Below are 20,976 nucleotides of genomic sequence, written 5' to 3'. Positions count from 1 at the left end.
TTGGTTTAATTACTGTACAACAACAGAGGAGGCTATTGGCAAGTGTCTCTACATCTCCAACATGTTTTCAGACACTTGTAATATACATTCTGATTTTTCAGTCAGTCATCCAATACTATTAGTCATACCATATTATCTTTACAAAACAAATATGGACTATGCTCTCTCTGACGACCATTGTCTTCTGCCATCCCAGAAAGGTGTGCCCATCTGTATTCGTCAGCCTCTTATTTGATCAAACAGGAACAACCACAAACCTACTCAACAGTCTAATCAGTCATTAGTCAATATTTAGCAAGTCTGCAAATGTGAGACATACAGTTACATAAGGATGTAGAGAAATTAATTTATGATTGTAGGGGTTGCAACGATATACCCAAGTTAAGATTCGATTTCTGACCCACAGTTTGATCCTGCATGCCTTAATTTGTTTTATGAATAAATAACTACTATTTTTATTTCTATGTACAGTATTAATATAGTTTCGAAAATAATTTACATTATAATTAGAATATCTATCCATGCATCCATCCATTTTCCGTACCGGTTATACTCACTCCGGTACTGACGTAATAGCAAATGGTAGCTTGTACGTATAGAACAACACTGGGCTGTGTAGTGTTCTCTGTGGCACACCAAAAGCTTGTCACCTAATCTGTTGTTATACTCACCAGCCAAGAAACAAAAAGCAAACAAGCCAGCATAAGACACATTTGACACCTTTTATTTCACCTCCTTACCTATCTACTGAACAACTTTTTCATTACAAGCCATTTATTTACGTTTCTTTCCCCATATATACAAATATCTTTACAGGCACAAAAACGGCCCAGTTGGCATAGTTGGGATGCAACACAGTGAGTCTACCATAGGAAAAAAAACAAGTGCACCACTTCATTGACATTCAAAGTCGGAATGTCAGCTTCTTCTCCTAGTGCCGCCACATTCAAAAGTTAGAGCTCAGAGAAAAGGCCACAATGTTAGTCAGGCCATGCAAAGGGAATCCAGCTAAGAATGACGAGCAGGGTTAAAAGTGTTTTTTTTTGGGCAGGTGGGATCACTCACCCAGGGCCAGACAGAAGAGCAGGAAGCCCTCGTGGGTCTGAAGCCCCCACGCCTGATCCTTCAGCAAAGGGGGCAACAGCCTCACCTCCGCCTGGCCAGCCTCCACACAAGGCTTCGTGGAGGAAGAGGAGGAAGTGAAAGTAGAGGAAGGGAAGACAGATGAAGAGGCTGCGAAGAAGGAAGGTGGTGATGGGAAAAGGGCGGAAAAGGAAAATTGAGGAACACAGAAAACAAAAGAGACGTGCGCAAGAGACCAAATGGATGCTGGTAAAATAGCAATAAAGGGGAAAAACACGAACAAATTCACCTTAAATATCTCAGTCCTGCAAATAGTGGCCGCTTTTTTGTTACATTAAATATATGTCAAATGACAGCGGAGTTTAATTTACATCTCAAGGGATCCGTGGATCATAAACACCATGAAAAACTCCATATACTGTAACTTATCAGTAGATCATTTTAAATACTGCGCAGGGAACACATTTACATTTTGAAGTAAGACTCCACAAGTAACAGTTGGTTAGCAACAGACTGCAAAGCTTGGCAATCAGTGAACTTTTAGAAAGTCTTCTCTATAAAATATAATTATTACAGGCAAACTCCCCCAAAAAACATATACATAACTTATAGGATATAGTTTATGTCAGACTCAGTATGTGCTGCTTTTTTGGTTACCAACATAGATCAGTTCCTGCGTCTAAAATAGCGTCTATGAACTGAGAATCAGACTGACTTACCTTTATTTTAGTTTTTGTTCTATTTTAAACAGAGCGATTTTCAGTAATTGAGGGAAGTGTTTGTCTCATAGGGGAAGGGCCACTATTTGAGGAAATTTGAGGCTTAATTATAAAAAAAGTTTCAGATTGTGGATAGAGAGTGGATGGATGATTCAGAACAAGTGATATCAGTGAAGGAACAACAATATGGCAGAAAAATTAATATGTTCCTTTCAAAACACAGAGTGGTTTGATTTGACCAACACATTTCCATTCAATTAACCTTCAGATCCCCCCCCATCCCACACATTATGTACTCCACAGAATAAACCCGAGCTACAAAATGCTAGGCAAAACCTTCCCTGAGAATTGTTGTCCAACTCCATTGGCCCAGAATGCAGACTAAAAAACAAAAAAAATGATGACTTACTCAGCCTGTACAGAGAAAAGTGAGCCCAATTTGGAAGACATCCACTTAACTTACCAATTTGGTAAACAACGTTTCCAATTTGGAATTTAGGAATGAGCTTTTCTTGCTGGACTTAAGATAAAGCGGGGTACACACAAACCGATAATTGGCACAAATTTGAGCCTTTTTACCTCTCTTACAATCAGTCAGCAAAGGCCTGATAATCAAATGTCTCTGAAAGATTATCCTGAGTGATTACCCTGTAGTGGGGCGTGTGTTAAGAGTGATCTTTCCTCCCGATCGCTTGGAACAGCTCACGACAACCGACAATGGGAAATGTTAAACCGGTTAAATATTTAAAAATCACAAATCATTAAGCCACTGGCACTGCTTGTGACATCAAATGGAACGATAGCCAATTATAGCTGTTGGCGGACACAAACCGAGGAGGAATTTGTTGTGCTTAGTGTTTGTATAAGGTGTTTTACGAGGCATTCATCAGAATAAAAATGAAAAAGAGAAGAATTTGCAATCGCAAAGTAGTTACCAAATGAGAACATTTAACTCAGCTTTTTCAATGTTTTTCCTTCTACTACCGTGGAAGGCACATCTGACTCTCACAGGTCAGTCTTGGTACTATGACAGACGTCTGGTTAGAGGAGACTGGCGATGTTGTTGTATGTGGTGTGCTGGGGTCATCTGGAGTTCACAACACGCAAGAGCACCAAGTACACGCATGGTACATTTTTTCATGTCATGTCGGGCTCTGTCACATTGAAATTGAGTTAAGCTGTACAAAAAAAAAAAAAAAAATCGGTGTGTGTTTACTCGGGGCGCAAAATTCCTGGAATTTTTAAATGTGTTTACTTTCCATGGGAATTAATGGGAATAAACCATGAATGTACAAAAGTGAAGGTTGGCTCTTAATAGGTAACTTGAATAGTTTATATATAGAAACAGAAAATATATTTAGCATAATTGTGACTAAAATGACCAGTGTACCTTGACTTGAGGTTTCCATTTATGAAACATTGCTTGGTCTTTTTTTTTTTTTTTTTTTCCACTTTGTGTTGTGAGCCAAATTCTGAGTTATGAGGCAATTTCAGATATGCCACTCTGTGAGTGAGATGAAAAAATTGAGCAGCTAAAGTACTGTAATGCAATCGCATGTGGGCAAGGAGAGCTACAGTATGTATTTTGCTTGGATGGACTGCTTATGGCATATATTGTTTTATTAATGCTTGTATGTTACCTTATCCATTAAATAACCCTCAATTCCTAGTTAATTTCCATCCATTTCAGTGGAAAGTTTGCATTTTGGAATATTTCCCAAATTCCCCATCTTAAATTCCGATGGGAACTCCTAGAAATGTTCCACCCCTTCGCAACCCTCATGTATACCCCGCTTAAGAGGGCACAGCAGCCTCCTGAACATAAAAAGCGAAAAGACAACTTGTGCAGAAAGAGTGCCGCCTTCCATTTTGTCTCTAGCAATAAGGCTCGTCGGCATCAGCGAACTGGATGGACTGGGAGTCGCAGTCTACGTCGAAGGGCTTCTGTGGACACGGGCTTTCGTCAGCAAAGACATGCGAGGGCACGCGCCCGTTGCCGCACTCGGGTTCTGTCTCGTAGCCGGTATCGCGCAAGGCGCGCAGGTTCTGACTGCTGTTCTGCACAGGCTGCACCGTTGCGGCAACTTTGTCCGACACGACCGACGCCTCAATGAGGCCCGCTTCGCAGGCGCTGTACTCGGGCCGGGCGGCGTCGCTCTTCTTGTGTGTGCCCAACAGGGCCGCCCGCAGACGCAGGCACGGGGCCGGGAGATACTGCATGTAGCAGTTGTACGCCACGGCGGCCAGGAAGAGCAGGAAGAAGAGCAGGAAGAAGAAGAGGAGGGCTGTGCCGTTGCTGCGCTGCAAGTACTCCGCCTCTGGGGTGGCGCTCTCTGGGGGCATAGGGTGCTCGGGCGGCTGCTCGGTGCTGCCGCTTGGGGTTAGTGACGAACGTGGCGAGGATGTGAGCTGCACGGCGGCGGTGAAATTGGGCGGGGCGAGGGCTGATGTTAGCGCTCCGTCTGCCTCAACTTTACCTTCCATGCTGTGCGTGATCTCCCGGCTCTGGAGGGTAGTGGCGGCATCCGGGACGTCCAGAGTCAAGACGAATCCCGCCAGGAGGCGAGTGAAGTTCTTCCCGCTGGCGAACTCCACGGACCAGCACTCGTAGTGGGCCTGGTCCTCGGCGGCCACACTGTAGATGAGCAGGCCGTTCTCTCGGATGAAGTGAAAGTGCGAGGCCTCGGTGAGGAGCGAGCCATTGGATCTCCACATCACCTGCGCCGTGTTGGAGCGTACCAGGCACGGGAGCTCGGCGGAGCTCCCAGGCTTCACCGAAACACGCTTGTAGTCCTTCAGGGGCACAATGGGGGCTACATGGCCAAAGAGAAAGCGATAGTACTTCACCACACCATAGTCACCATACTGCTCGGAGGGGAATTTAACCCCTCTTTTCATGTTCATTTTAGGTTTGTTTCTTTTAGTCAATAAGGGCCACTCCATTTTGACTCGAACACATGATAAATCAATTCCACAGAAAACAATTGTTCAACAGCTATTTAGTTAATTCTAAATATGACTTTTTTCCCTTAAAAATTCTGAGAATATTTTTTAATGTTTTAATAAAAAGATTACAACTATTGTATGACTTCTTGTAACTGACCTTTTAATCAAACCAAATATCACTATTATTCTAAATTTACTGCTAATTAAAAACTAAAAACATATGACTTTATTTTTGTAACTTTAGGACTTTTTAGTACAAAAGTACTAAGTAGTACTTTTAATCTAAAATTGTTCACTATTATGTAAAAACGACCACTTTTGCAATTTTAAGCTTTTTCTGCAAATATTCGGACTTTTAAGACTATGACTATTATATATGTAGAATCCCCCCCAATTTTAGTACCCTACACAAAATGTTTTGTTTTATATGACTACACGCTTTTATTAAAAAGCTTTATTCTCATACTATATTATTTCCTGAATAAACCAACTTTATTCTCATCACTCTTCTAGACAGCCCCCATAATTTTACATTGTTTTTCCTTCTCCAGACCACAAACTAGTACCCAATGGCTTCAAGACATTATTAATCAACAACCCACATAATTCTTCACAATCCAGCAATGGACTTTTTGTCTTTTATGGTACCTTACCTGTAGGACATTTGTCTGCATCACCACTTAGGCTCTGAATTAGCTTCCTGGAGGACAAACAAATGTTATTGTTATTAAAACAATCAGCGCAAATGTTGAAATGACAGAGTACAGCACAGTTGAGAGCTATCGTCAAAGTGGATGTCATCGTTGAATCACCAGAGCTGCTGACTGGGCGTGTCGGAGATCTTGACGCAGCGAGCACTGTGAGGGTCCCAGGCACAGTATGGGTCTCGGGCAAGTATGCAGTCATCACACGACTGGTAGCTGCCACAGAAGGCCGTGGGCGACTGAACCACACCCGAGTCCGAACCGGCGTACAGGGATCGCGTCTATGGGGGAGGAGAGGAGGATTTATATACTCAGATGCATAGAGAACCCATTTTTTTCCCTTGACGTGAAAAGGTGGCATCTATATTCGGGGGAAGGTGTTTAATCTACGACACAATACTGACCTTGGAGGACAGCACCAAGTTCTTAATGGGCTCGGAGTTCTTCAGGAGCTGGATTTCCTCAACCATGTGGACCTCTCCTGTCAGGACCACCGATTTATGCAGGACCCCCTTATCTAAAGTGGTGGTATAGTGGTTAGCATGTCTGCCTCACAATCTGGGTTTGAATCTCCTGTGTAGAGTTTGGATGTTCTCCCCGTGCTAGCGTAGATGAATGATGACAGCTAGAAATGCATTACCTATGAACTGTAACTGTTTCGTGTTTCGTACCCGTTCCAGTGAAAATTACATCGTGGATGCTCCCGTCAAGGGCGCGGACCCGCTCCACGACCACCTGTGTGTAGTTGATATCCTTGGTGATGAGGCGGGGCCTGTTCCCGATGGGCAGGACGGGGTCCTCCAACAGGGGGTGGTCCTTGACGAACTGCAGCGTCTTGTCGGGGAGGTGCAGCGAGCTGCTGATGTTCTGTTGCCGCATGCGGCTGTTGATACACTGGCAGAGCACAGAGATGTTTTAAAATCAGGGAGAATTATTATGGAAAATTGACTTATTTATTGTATATTAATAGTTGCGTATGTATAGACTTGATTTAGGAAGATGGTACCAACACAAAGTTACAAACTTGTTGGTGCATTGTGAGGAAAATAAAGTGACGTTAGAAGGAGAAGGTGAGGGGAAAACTACTAAGAGTTTCAATCTTTCTCACAATGACACCAAATGCGTTTATATGTAGGGATGAGGAGTGGGTTTTTGCATATTCCTTGATATTTTAGTTTTTATCCCTGTAATACAGTTTGTGCTGCATTTTTAATGTATGAAAAGTGCTATGTAAATACATTTTATTTGATTTGAATGTGCATAACCAACATCAGCAAAAGCCAGATGCTCTTGCCAGTTGTGTGAGCACTGCTGTCAGTGTAAGCTAAGAAGGATGCATTAAAGATGAAGTGGAGAGTGACATCTTCATCATGAAGACGGGAGTGTTAAAGTGGTTGCAATAACCTTTTAAAAACTACTAAACGATTAATGTTCTTATCAATTACAAAGTGTTGAGATGGCGGAGATGATAATCAAGTAGGATTTTAAGGACTACCTCAGAAAATGGGAAAATATTCTCAAAGTCAAACTTTATAGTTGATGAAAAACATATTCAAATCCTTTATAGTGCACGGGTGAAAGAAGAAGCTACAAGGCTTAGGGTTCCACCCTCAGTCATCATGGTAACGAAAGTGGGACTCGCCACTGGCCAAGCAGGAGATGGAGCGGGGTTTAGAGTCACTCACTTGCATAAGACTGGGCCTGCCTCTAGAAGTGGGGCTAATTTCAGTGAGACAAGTAACAGAGTGTACTATTCTTGAACATTGGGGTATTTCGACAAAAGCATGTCACAGACATGTTATTAAAGGTGCTTACCAACATTTTATAGTTTTTAAGATGTGATATTGGCTCTATGGTGCCTCAGTAAATATGTGAATTATGTGTTTGTCTATATGTGCTCTGCAATTAGATGGTGACCAGTTCAGGGTGTACCCCTGCCTTTCGCCCAGAGTCCGCTGAGATAGGCGCCAGCACGCCCGCGACCCTAGTGACAATAAGCGGTACAGAAAATGGATGGATGAATTAAAATCGATGGATGGATACTAAGTGCATGTTAGAGATTCACTCTATGGAGGTCTAAACAGGCAAAATATGGGACCTTTAAGACAACTGGGAACCGTTTTAAATTGTGTTTGTAAAAACAGAAATAGCTGATGTGTGAACTTACTGCTCCAGGACGTGGCGAGGGACTAACACCATTGTAGCGGACCCACTTAGTGTGGGACTGCTCCACGGTGGCCTTCTGCATGTACTTGCCCTTGGAGAAGACCTCATCCACAGCAGACATGTTGTAAGCACACACTGCCGACAGACCAACGTTTCCCCTTTGGAGACAAGATGGAGGCTAAAATTGTACCACAACATCACGCAATATACACTGCAAAAACATTTTTAAAAGGAATGTTATAAGGAATATATTATTTGATTCATGCAAAATCATCTGCTCATAGAACACAAATTTTACTTGGCAAGGTTTCTAAAAACAAATAAATGAAGCTAGCCTAAAAAACGCTGATGTCTAAAAACTAGTACTAAATACCATCTAAACCTACAGAATTATGGTACATATTTAGAGCTACATTTTCTCATAACTAGTAATAAAATCTAAATATCAGATTTTTAATGGAAATAAAATGCTTGAACCAGGTGAAACGCTCTAACACAAAAAGTGCCTGGTGAGAAGAACTATCTTGCCAGACAAAAAACAAACATATTTTGCCATGATTTGAGATATTTAATGTTGGTTGGAGTCCAGATTTTACATTATACAGTGGAAGCTCCAAAAGTGGTGAAATCAACTGCAAACACACAGTTTGCTAAGCAGACGCTAACGTATATAGCATATAGCTGAACATATGATACCTAAGGACTAGCATGGAAGCTTTTCCTGTTTTGCCTCCGCTATGTAATCATATGCCAAGTGGTTCTACGTACTTTATTTCTGTTTGATTTATTGTTTTCCACACTTAATTTTGACTGAATGTTAAAATGCTTATTAGACCATTGCCTGTATAGTCATTCAGTTTTATGACCAATTAATTCACTTTACATGATTTTCTGAACTAGTGGTAAGGTTCCCTGCCTCACAATCGAGTTATTTTTTGTTGAAATCTCACGTGTCGTTTGAATGTTCTCACCATGCTCGTGTGGTTTTTCTCTGCATACTCCTGCTTCCTCCCACGTACCAAAAACATGGATAATAAATTGTCCATATGTGTGCGTGTGCATGTGAATGTTTGTTTGTCTATGTGCTCTGCGATTGACTGGAGACCAGTCCAGGGTGTACCCTGCCTCTCGCTCAGAGTCTGGTGGTATAGACCTCAGCTGGCCCACGACCATATTGTGGATAAGTGCTATAGAAAATGGATGGATGGATGATTTGCAATGGCAATAACAACAAGCATAACTGACCACTGGGAGGTGAAGGCCCCGTAGATGACCGTGTCCTTCAAGCGCGTGCCCTTCAGGATGAAGACGTCGTGCACCACGTTGAAGACAAAGTTGAGTTCGGGCATGGAGCACACCAGCTTGGCTTTCAGGAAGGACGTCCACTTCTTCTGCAGCGTCCTCTGTCCTCCCTGGTCGCCCTGTGACGAGGAAGAACGGCGGAGATAAGATCGTTAGATTAAGGGGATGGCGACAACAAGGCTGTGAAGAATGATGTGCCCACCTTACAAACACGTGCCACCCTTGGAATGAGTAGATTGCCGAAGAACTCGTACTCCACGGATACCTCTGTGAAGAAGTAGTAGATTTTGTCGTCCTCACCATCTACAGGGTTCTCCCCTTCCCTGATCACGTCGGCGAAAACAAAACTGGGCTCTGTGGAGGACAGGACGTGAAGTGTGCTTATAGAAACAGTACTGTTACATGGACTGTCCCAGACACCTGAAATACATAAACTTGCCAACCCTGCTCCCCGAATATATCAAAATGTGTGCCTCACTAAACAAACATCACATGAGTACAACACCTCAGCTCAACAAGAGTCAAAGGATCAACTCTGGGAATGGGATTTATTTTGTCTTCTATTTGGTCCAAATATATGGAGCGGCCTCAACACTGTTAAAAGAGTATACTCCTATTTTCTTTTTTATGTTTTTAATCAAGATAAATGGTATTATATGAAAACAATAAAATGTAACGAAATAAACTGGTTTTATATAAAGTGTAATTAAGTCAAAACACACACCCCCACACTCACACAGAGCAGTATTTGTGTGTTAACGTGTGCTTTTATAAGGGAAGGAAACCCACAATTATTGGGGGGGAAGAAAACGTATGTGCAACCAAAACTATCAAAACTATTCCTGTTAATAATAATGGAATAATGTGTCAATCATCAATAATTCATCAGTCGTCAGGGTACGGACATACATACATATACATACATATAATATGTACATACATACATATATATGTACATATGTATGTATATACATATATAAATAAATCGTGACAGTTCATCATTTGAGGTTCCACTGTTTTCCGGTGACTCACCATTGAGCCATGATGTGGAATACTCTGTCCTCAGCAGGTACGAAGATGGAGAGTATCTAGAAATAATGGGCTCACTACCCAAGAAGTTATAAGCAGTCCCAGAGTACAGCTCTCCATCTGATGAAAAAAAAATATTAAAAGGCATCTCAATTCCTGTGGGATGATTATAACTTATGAAAAGTTATTTTAATGTAGAAATGGCTGTAACTCACCAACCATGACAGTGGTGAAGCTTTGCGAGGGATCGAAGGAGCACTTCCCTCTGCCGTCTTCTGCTCGACCCTCTAACGAAAAGTCAGCCAAAGTCTGTAAAAAACAATTTCAAGATGCGTCAAAAGCCTAATTTTTGGGGTTCATGCCTACAACCTCTACCAACTACTTTTAACGAGGATGACCAAAACATTTTGTTAATGAGTATGGGAACACCCAACATGTATTTGGCCTACAAAGAATAAGACCGAATAGAATAAAGAAACACTATTTATGAAAAAATAGAAACAAAATAAATAAATACAAAATACGTAAAACAATCCAATCATAACTTTAAAAAAACAGTAATGATAATAAAGACAAAATTAAAGCCACAAGCTGTGATGAACAGACTCTCCCACCTCCTTTTTCATTGCAAAGCCGCTGAAGGATCAAACTTTGACTCCATGCGACGTCCTCATTAGAGTGTGTATGTGCAAAAGGTTGGCAATGTAGATTCGCCAATTGTTTTGTTTCCTTGCCTCCAACTGAGGCTAATTTGGGCAAATTCCCTATTTGGAGTTTCATGCGTCCTGTTATGATAGACACGTCCACACAATTTTGTGTCAATTGGTATAACTCGCGTTTTTTTTTTTTTTTTCTGTGTGACAATTGAGGGGTGGTGTTGGGGAACCCTCAAATACATACATTTTCATTAGGACATATGCGCTAGCAAAAATTGGTGTGCTTTCAGGCATATTGCAGCCCCCCCAAAAGAATCAGACTCAGAATCATCTTTATTTTGCCAAGTATGTCCAAAAAACACGAGGAATTTGTCTCTGGCAGTTGGAACCGCTCTAGTACGACAACAAACAGTCAATTGACAGAGAACATTTTTGAGACATAAAGACATTGAGAAAAACTGAGAAATAAAAGGATGCTAGTAATCTGGTAAAAATCCTTTTTTTTTAAACAATTGTGCAAAACGATGCAGAGTCCTCTAGCAATTAGAGCAGTTTGAATGACTAACATAGCAATAGTCCGGTGCAATGACCATTGTGCAAAGGGCGCCGAGACTTCAAGGAATGTATGCAGTTTAAAGTGAATAGTAGTGCGATAATCTGGGACAATGTCGATTGTGCAAATGTTGCAGATACTCACTCCTCAGTCAGTGTGCAAATGGGGCAGGTGCTACTCTGGCATGAGTGGACAGTATTTGTCAACAACAGATATGCAAATAGTGCAGCATGGCGAGACTACTACAGTGAGTGCACGGGTAATGTATAATTGGCCCGACAGAAATGTGACAACAAACTCAAGACAAAAAAATTGGCAGCATGTTGCAATTAGCTGTTTAAGAAGTTGATGGCAAGAGGGAAGAAGCTGTTGGAATGTCTCCTAGTTTTAGTTTGCATTGTTAGGTAGCGCCTACCTGAGGGAAGGAGCTGGAAGAGCTGGTGACCATGATGTGGAGGGTCCAAAAGGATTTTGCACGCTCTTGTCGTAGTTCTGGGAGTGTGCAAGTTCTCAAGGGTGGGTAGGGGGGTACCGTCAGTCTTTTCATCAGTTTTGATTGTCCGTTGCAGTCGGAGTTTGTCCTTTTTTGTAGCAACACCAAACCAGACTGTGATGGAAGAAGACAGGACTGATTCGATGACCGCTGTGTAGAACTGCCTCAACAGCTCCTGTGGCAGGCCGTGCTTCCTCAGAAGCCGCAGGAAGTACATCCTCTGCTGGGCCTTTTTGAGGATGGAGTTGATGTTGATCGCCCACTTCAGGTCCTGCGAGACTGTAATTCCCAGGAACTTGAAGGTCTCGACGGTTGACACAAATCAGCTGGAAAGCGTGAGGGGCAGCTGTGGCGAAGGATGCCTCCTCAAGTCCACCATCATCTCTACAGTCAGGGTGTTCAGCTCCAGGTTGTGTCGGGCGCACCACAGCGCCACCCGCTCCACTTCCTGTTGATATGCAGACTCGTCACAGTCTTTGATGAGGCCGATGACTGTGGTGTCATCTCCAAACTTCAGGAGTTTGAAAGCCGGGTGCGTTGAGGTGCAGTCGTTCGTGTAGAGAGAGAAGAGCAGCGGAGAGAGGACACAACCTTGGGGAGCCCCAGTGCTGACGATGCGTGTGGATGAGGTGGCCTCCCCCAGCCTCACCTGCTGTGTCCTGCCTGTCAGAAAGCTGTAAATCCACTGGCAGATGGCAGGTGAGACGCTGAGCTGGAGAAGCTTGGAGGAAAGGAGTTCGGGGATGATGGTGTTGAACGCAGAGCTTAAGTTCACAAACGGGATCCTCGCGTAGGTCCCCGCGCTGTCGAGGTGTTCTTGGATGAAGTGCACGCTCTTGAGGTGGTCCAGCACGAGGCGTTCAAAGGACTTCATGACCACAGATGTCAAGGCGACAGGCCTGTAGTCATTCAGACCCGAGATTGCAGGTTTCCTGGGGATTGGGATGATGGTGGAGCATTTGAAACAGGATGGTACTTCGCACAGTTCCAGAGATCTATTGAAGATCTGTGTGAAGACTGGAGCGAGCTGATCCGTGCAGACTTTGAGGCAGGATGGGGACACAAAGTCTGGGCCTGCCACTTTGTTAATCTTTTGTTGTTTGAAGATGCGTCTCACATCCTGTTTGGGGAATGTTCAACGCAGAAGTCAGAGGTGTGATGGTGGTCGGTGGTGCGGCTGGGTGGGTGTGGGGTGTGAAAGTGTCATTTTCAAATCTGCAGTAGAAGCTGTTTAAGTCGTTGGCTAGTCTACTATTGTTCTCAGCTTGGGGGGGGGGGGATCGTCGCTTGTAATTGGTTAGCGATTGTAATGCATGCCAGACTGATTTAGAGTCGTTAGCGCTAAACTGTTTTTCCAACTTTGCTGCATAGTTTCTCTTTGCAATGTTAATTTCTTTAGTCAGCTGGTTTCTAATGCGATTATACAGGGCCATGTCCCCACTTCGATATTCGTCCTCCTTAGCCTGGCGAAGTTGCTCAAGTTTGGCAGTGAACCACGGCTTGTTGTTATTGAATGTGCGAAATGACTGTTGGTACACATCTTCACAGAAACTGATATAGGATGTGACAGTGTCCATATATTCATCCAGGCTTCCATCTGAATTTTCAAAGACACTCCGGTCTGTGCAGTCTTTGAAGTTCTGTCTTTGCTTAATTTGTACACTTTTTCACTGTGTTCACTGTAGGCTTCGCGCATTTAAGTTCTTGCCTGTATGTTGGTATTAAGTGAATTAAGCAGTGATCAGATGAGCCCAGTGCTGCACGAGGTATGTCACGGTATGCGTTATTTAGCGTAGTGTAGCAGTGGTCTAAAATGTTATTTTCCCTGGTAGGACAGTCAATGTGCTGTTTGTATTTACGGAGTTTGTGGTTGAGTTTAGCTTTGTTAAAGTCCCCGAGAATCATGAGGGATGAGTCCGGGTGTTTTTTTTTCAATTTCGTTTACTTGTTCAGCGAGGGTTAGCAGTGCAGCGTTCGTGTTAGCTTGAGGCGGAATGTAGACACCGGCGAGAATGAAAGATGCAAACTCGAGGTGAGAAAATGGCTTACAGTTCAAAAACAGCGATTCTAAATGCGGGCTGCAGTGTGCGCTGAGCTCCGTGACGTCCGTACACCATTTTTCGTTGCTACAGAAGCATAACCCGCCGCCTTTTGTTTTCCCCATTAACTCGATGACGCGGTCTGCCCGGTGAAGATTGAAGCCGGGAAGTATGGCGGCGCCATCGGGGACAGCCTCACAGAGCCAAGTCTCCGTAAAGCACAGGGCGGCGGAACATCCAAAGTCTTTATTGGCCTTGATCAGAAGATGAAGCTTGTCCATTTTGTTGGGTAGGGTGCGTAGATTCGTGAGGTGGATCGACGGAAATGCCTATCTGTATCCTCTCTCTCGCTTCACTTGGATGCCGGCTCGCTTCCCTCTGTGGCGTCGTCTTTGCATCCATGCCCCAAAAACCGCAGTCACTGCTCCGGTGACCAACTCGGGGAAAAAAACTGAGCAGATTTTCGAAAGTTGGTGAAAGAAAGTCCGGGGTATACTCCTTGATGTTTAGCAAGTCTCCCCTTGTGTAAGTGAGTCGTGTAATGTCTCCAAAGACGAACGAAAAACACAAAAACATAAACAATACCAGAGAGCGCGTAACCGAGGCTTCCACGAGTAGGCGCCATCGTGATTAATCTAATTATCATCTAAGGTGAGTAATTCATCAGAAGAATATAGCTATAGTAAAAATGTAGTAACCAACTCACCAAATAATCACACTGCGGTTGAAAGGCATGTGTCCCACAGACGTAGAGCCGCTGGTCGTCGACCACCTGCAGCACTCGAATGTAGTTCAGACAGTCGCTCTGTACACCAACAGAGACCAGTCGATTGAAATACTTTGCATATTGTTGTCGGTACAGTGGTATTTTAACTTTCAAGTTTATTTCGATCCCTATTCAAGCTCGTGATTCAATTTACTCGTGTATCACATCTTCCCCATTGAAATGAATTGAAATACCATAACTCCGTTCTAGCCACCCCCAAAATACACCACCATTGTTTAGTTTTTAATTTAAAATAAAAACTATTGTATAAAGACATAACAAAACATAAAAGAGAATATAAAGAAATAGAATGGTTGAATACAGTGTAATTAGCGTACATTGGGCCAAACAACAACAATTGTGTGCGTGAAGCTGTCTTCTCTTTTCCTATGTTCATGGTAATACACACGTGGACAAAATTGGTACCACTCTGTTAATGAAAGAAAAACCCACAGACCTCACAGAAATAATATGAATCTAACAAAAGTAATAATAAATAAAAACAATTTGAAAATTAACCAATGAAAATCAGACATTGCTTTTGAATTGTGGTTCAACAAAATTATTTTTAAAAACAATTGTGTTCACGTGTGTATATTGGTACTTTCCACTGTAATGCAGTTTCTAATTGACTTCCGTTAAATTGTATCAGTCAAGAATTGAATCCTCCTTTGCTCGCTCCTTATGAAGTCGCTGCTAGCCTCTCCAGTTTAGCAGTACAACACTGGAAAACAACCATCCAGGGTTTACTGATACCAAACAACCAATGGACCCTCACTAAACTTTAAACCTGTTCAACGACCTGACTTATCCAATGCTGTGCTCTCCGAGGGGAGCCCCCGCGTGCAAGTACTCGTGCCCGATCAACTAAAAGACACCTCCGCCACAATTGCTAACGGTACTTGTACACTGAATTGAAGCAACAACTGGGGCAAACCAATTTGTTTCACTTCTCTCTAGCGGAGGCGTATTTGAAGCTCACCGATAAATTAATTTTGGCTTGCAAAACACACACACACAAGAAATCGATCAAGTGATGGGTCATAAATTTAAAAACTTCGATGGTAGGGCATCCGCAAGTACGGTTGGGCATCGTTTGAATTTGAGCGATTCCGGTCCCAATTCCGTTTCCTTATTTCGATTCCAAACGATTCTCAATTCAGATTCTTTTAGGGGGCTGGGTCAAACAACATATGTTGCCGCTTCTTCATTGGTTTTCGCCATTTCTTCTTCAGGGCCGGCGGACTAGGCATTGAAACTGGGAACAGAAATCTTTAAATTTGAACGATCCCGGGAGAACCGGAACGTCACTCCCAGTTCCAACCTGTTCTCGATACCCTACGCGCAAGTCAAGGCAACACAATATAAAACAGAATTGTCTCTCACCTCCTTTGATTTTCCTTTGAGTGTGCACATGTCTATGGGGGTCTCGCCAACTTGCCACAGAACCTTGAACAGAGCATTCACAATTAACTTGTGTTTCTTATTTTTAATACTGATACATTTCCTTTAGGCTTTACACGATCAGGATTTTTGGGGCGCGTTTGAGTTGACAAGATAAAGCCCAGTGATGGTAAAAGATGGCTAGTGGTGGTATCGGAACACAAGATTTTATTGCGATAGTCTGACATTGTGCAATCGTGAAAGACTAGACATAGTGCAATCATGAAAGACCAAATTTGTCTTGTAGTCTAATCCATGCATTACGTGTTGTCTGTCTCGGACGTGTTGTCTGTCCCACACCGCCGACGCTTTTTTTTTTTTTTTTTTTTTAAATAACTCTATTGGTGGTCAGATATTTACAGTACTATGTCAAAAGACATGCGACAAAGCTAAAAATAAACTAGCTTTTAAAATAGCTTTTGGATTCAAATACACTGTACACGATGGCGACGCGGAGTAAATGTCTTTTGCTGAGCCGATCAATGACGTCATTGATTGAATCGGCGAATTATTAAAGCCGATCAATGCTAATTATCGGCCGATACCGATCAAGGCGATCAGATCGGTATAAAGTCTAATTTCCTTCATACCTTGTTGTTTCGGACAGTCACATTCTTCTTGCTCAGCTCAAAGATGGCCTCCCGGGCGCCCACATAGAGCACGTCCCGTTCGTCGCTAAGCAGTAGCGTGGAGTAGTTGAAGATGCCCGGCTCTGAGAACTCCAACAGCTCCAAATCTGATAACAGCGACCACAAAATTGCAATGAAGAACAATTGTGTTTTGCTTTTTCTTTGGCTGTTTGTGTTTTACCACCTCAGAAGAATGGCAAAGTGGAAAATGCCTGTCAATTTTCTCATTCATCCAGTTAATTTCATTCTCAGGGCATTCAATCGATCGCAACTGGACTGTTCTGTTTGTCTTGGAAGATGTTTGGCCTTTCATCCGAGCAGGCTTCATCAGTTCATGCAACAAGTCTAGTACAGCACTAGACTGTTTTTTGTTTTTGGTGTGGATACCCAAGTATTTATGCTCCAAGTTGGAGGCACGCCCCAATCTCCAAATGGTATCATTCTTTTGGGATGCAAAATGGCAGTCCTTAAGATTTTTTTGCAGGTCACTTTCCGTCAACAAGAGTCATTTGGTGGAAACTCCCTCATTAATATTCCAGTGAGCTGTAAAAGGTTGTGGTGCTGCCTCACAGCCACAAGAGGCAGTGTTTTTGTTTATTATTTGTTGGAGGCAGAATTATTGAGTCTCTTTCCAGGCTACTCAGTACAGTATGGCCAAGTCCTTTTACGACAGCCAGTGCGAAGGTTTCACTTTAGATGAGTTCTAATACGGTTTGAAAAATATATCCTAGCAGGTCAAAGGTGTGTATTGCACTGTACTGTTCCTCCTCGCTTGTCAGGAATCAGGCCCTTTTCTCTGAAGACACATCCAACACAATGGACAGACGGCATAAAAATAGCTTTTCTCTAAGCAGGAAACACAAAAAATGGCAGTCTGACAAGTCTCTGACCAACATATCACAATGAGAAAAGATCAAGCATATGTTTTCTTTGTCAGTGCCAGACCGTCGTCGTGGTCTTGCTGCCAACATCGGGTTTCAAGAAGATAAACAGTCATTTCCAGGGAATTACACACGGAACCATAAATTAAAACATGATGATGTAGGGCGGATGCCGAGAAGGGCTACTATGCTCACTGTTCAACTGCTTCACACTTCAACTGACTTCCATTGTGTTTTTTCAAGACATTGAGGCTGACGAACCACGACCAGACTCTGCTTGGTCATGAAAATATGAAAAGTCACACCCATACGCACAATCACACAGTGTGGAGCACTTGTTTGACTCCTGATGGTGCCCGCATTCTCCAACCCGTACGATGTGATGTATGCAAGTCTTGGTTTTGGCATTAATGTCCAGGTGGCATTAGTCATCCCAGGTGCGACCGGGTTCAGGTTGCGGCTGCCATGACATAAACAGCCACCACTCTGACATAAAATAGCCTCACTGAATGACTGTGTGAAAGAGTGTTGGCATTAATGCAAAGGAAGAATCTTTACAGTCAACCTATTCTATTTGGACTGTAGTGTGTTGACTTCTCTACATATGCACTATAAAGGCTAAAAATAGTGTTAATAGTTCATGAATCTGCATTTTGTTTATAGACTATGTATGACTCGAGTTTCAATTTAGATCAGCAAAGGAGTTTCTACAGGGGAAAACTTTACAGAACAATCTTAATGTTGAGTCTTTTTTCCATTATAAAAAAGGAACTTCTGACTTTTTTGTTTTGTAAATAAATGAACTGAACCGAATCATTTTATGAAACGATTCGTTCTTTTATCTTGGCCGCCACCCGCCGCGAGGCGAGCGAGTCACCTAGGAGCAGAAACAGAACGGTTGAAGTGTTCTGTCACTCACTTATGAATCTTCGGCGAATGACCAATGAGCAGCCAGCGTGCAGGCAGGGGCGGGACTTCATTAACCATACTGCCATGTGATTTGCGTTTCGCCAGCGTTGTCACTCACTTCGGTGAATGACCAATGAGCAGCCAGCGTCAGGCAGCGCCGTGCAGGCGGGGGAGGGACTTAAGTGAACTGAGTGATTCGTTCAGTGAACTAGTGTACCGGTGTACTGAGGAACTGAAGAGTGATTCATTCAGTGAACTGGTGTACTGAAGAGTGATTTGTTCGTTGAACTTCGTTCGCCATCCGCTAAGGAGCGATGTAGTAGTACGATGAGTGATTCGTTTGCGCAAGGAACGACGTACTACGCAGTGAACGTACTCATGAGTGCTTTTAACCGCAACTCCTGATGTCCTCGCGGGGATAACTTTCACTATCAGCCGTTTCTTCAAGCTAACAGCTAATTTTGAGTCTGTCAAGCACATGAAAACATCCATCCATTTTCTGAGCCGCTTCTCCTCACTAGGGTCGCGGGCGTGCTGGAGCCTATCCCAGCTATCATCGGGTAGGAGGCGGGGTACACCCTGAACTGGTTGCCAGCCAATCGCAGGGCACATATAAACAAACAACCATTCGCACTCACATTCACACCTACGGGCAATTTAGGGTCTCCAATTCATGCATGTTTTTGGGATGTGGGAGGAAACCGGAGTGCCCGGAGAAAACCCACGCAGGCATGGGGAGAACATGCAAACTCCACACAGACGGGACCGGGGATTGAACCCCGGTCCTCACAACTGTGAGGCTGATGCTCTAACCAGTCGGCCACCGTGCCGCCCACATGAAAACAAGCACACATATATAAAATAAATGTAAATTAATAATAAATGTATATACGTACACATATTCCCTCTGTGTCTCTAGTGTGATTATTAAAGGCTTTATTATTTAATAATAATAATACATTAAACTTATATTGTGCTTCTCTACACTCAAAGAGACTTTCTACTAATCAGATGACAATAACAGTAAGGTGAGTGAGCTGGAAGCCCGGTGGCGGATGCCCCCCCCCCCCCCCCCCCCCCCTCCTCCAACTCTCTTTTTAATAATCTCCCCGCCTTTCCTACTTTACAATACATGACAACAACAACGCATAGTCCTTGAGTGAATGTGAACTTCAGGGATGTATCATTAACTGAATGAGGAAGCACTTGAATGATTTTATGATTCGGTGAATGAATCTTTTGATCGAATCTTTTTAAATAACTGATTCGAACGATTCAGTACACTCAAAAGAACTGCCGTGCCCATCACTACGTTGTGGTGAAGAAGGAGCTAAGCTGAAAGGCGAAGGTCTCAATTTACCAGTCGATCTACGTTCCTACCCTCAACTATGGTCGTGACCGAAAGAACAAGATCCCGGATACAAGCGGACGAAATGAGTTTCTTCCGCAGGGTGTTCGGGCTCTCCCTTAGAGATAGAGTGAGAAGCTCAGTCATACGCGAGGGGCTCAGAGTAGAGCTGCTGCTCCTCCACATTGAGAGGAGCCAGATGAGGTGGCTTGGGCATCTGATTATGATGCCTCCCTGGAGAGATGTTCCGGGCATGTCCCACTGGGAGGAAACCCCGGGTACGACCCAGGACACGCTGGAGAGACTATTACGCCTCGGGATCCCCCCGGAAGAGCTGGATGAAGTGGCTAGGGAGAGGGAAGTCTGGGCTTCCCTGCTAAAGCTACTGCCCCCGCGACCTGACCTCGGATAAGCAGAAGAAAATGGATGGATGGAAGTCATCATATTAAGAGACTAAAAGAAAAAGGTTGCAATATGAAAATAAATTACCAATTTTACAAGAATAAAATCATAAAGTTAAGAGAATAGTCAGAACATTTACAAAATAAAGTTGGAATATTACAAGAAACAAAATGCAATATTAGTGTAAAAAGATGTAGTTTAACAAGTGAAATGTCTTCATGGTATACAAGTAAAAAGTCAACAAATTTTTATTTGTATCCATTATGTGAATAAAGTCAGAACATCATGAGCAAAAACTGAAATCAGTGTCGAAGATCTTCGTTGCACAAGAATAAAGTTGAAAAGTTGAGGTTTTTTTTTTTTTTTTAAAAACTGAGAACACAAACAAGAACATTACAAAAATGACTGCTGTTTTTTCATACAGCCCCGCTATTGGTAGGAGGAGGAGTTATCAAAAGGTTTTGGGTGCCCACAAACAGTGACAATTTATTATTAGTTTTTTTTTTTTTTAACTCCAGGACGTCGTTTACATTCTTGACATCGATTGGCTGTCACGTTCTTTTTCGGTGTAGACCTAATAGCTACGTGGATGTGACTTTCCAAAAGGATTACTGAAAAAATTACTGAAATGTTTTCTTTCCCTGACAAATGCTACACTGCCGCAACGTCCCATATGAAATAGTTTTTTTGTATTTTTAAAGTTCCTGCTAATATACAAATGGCAAGTGGGATAAGTGTATAAAAAGGGAACTCACCTTGGTGTCTCCAGGAAGTTCGAGGCACAGCATGGGGTCCATGGGTGGACACCTCCAGGAGCAGTCCCAGGAACACACCCAGCATGCCAAACCCCATGTTGGACTCCGACAACTTTGGAACTGTGAAGTTTCCTCTGCAAGACACAGTGGCAA

General features: G+C 43.0%; 1 protein-coding gene across 8 annotated transcripts in view; it reads right to left on the bottom strand.

The window, feature by feature from the left end:
• Positions 1–20,976, bottom strand: part of sema4d (sema domain, immunoglobulin domain (Ig), transmembrane domain (TM) and short cytoplasmic domain, (semaphorin) 4D) — a 74,251-nt gene that overhangs the window by 2,748 nt on the left and 50,527 nt on the right. For 6 of the 8 annotated variants that reach the window (XM_061698778.1, XM_061698779.1, XM_061698780.1 and 3 more), the window contains 14 exons: positions 20,824–20,957; positions 16,490–16,635; positions 15,843–15,905; positions 14,397–14,495; positions 10,165–10,258; positions 9,953–10,069; positions 9,123–9,274; positions 8,864–9,039; positions 7,620–7,776; positions 6,124–6,346; positions 5,857–5,969; positions 5,561–5,733; positions 5,402–5,448; positions 715–4,615 (listed from right to left, as the gene is read on the bottom strand). In XM_061698778.1, the coding sequence (XP_061554762.1) occupies positions 3,678–4,615; positions 5,402–5,448; positions 5,561–5,733; positions 5,857–5,969; positions 6,124–6,346; positions 7,620–7,776; positions 8,864–9,039; positions 9,123–9,274; positions 9,953–10,069; positions 10,165–10,258; positions 14,397–14,495; positions 15,843–15,905; positions 16,490–16,635; positions 20,824–20,920 (2,595 nt within the window). In that variant the 5' untranslated portion in view covers positions 20,921–20,957 and the 3' untranslated portion in view covers positions 715–3,677. Of the gene's footprint in view, positions 1–714; positions 4,616–5,401; positions 5,449–5,560; positions 5,734–5,856; positions 5,970–6,123; positions 6,347–7,619; positions 7,777–8,863; positions 9,040–9,122; positions 9,275–9,952; positions 10,070–10,164; positions 10,259–14,396; positions 14,496–15,842; positions 15,906–16,489; positions 16,636–20,823; positions 20,958–20,976 lie in introns of those variants that run through there. The other 2 variants (XR_009769930.1, XM_061698782.1) reach the window with 2 other exon arrangements.

The sequence above is a fragment of the Phycodurus eques genome, chromosome 15, assembly GCF_024500275.1.
Source record: "Phycodurus eques isolate BA_2022a chromosome 15, UOR_Pequ_1.1, whole genome shotgun sequence".
In the NCBI taxonomy this organism is placed as follows: domain Eukaryota; kingdom Metazoa; phylum Chordata; class Actinopteri; order Syngnathiformes; family Syngnathidae; genus Phycodurus; species Phycodurus eques.
This window is presented reverse-complemented; position numbering and strand designations above follow the sequence as displayed.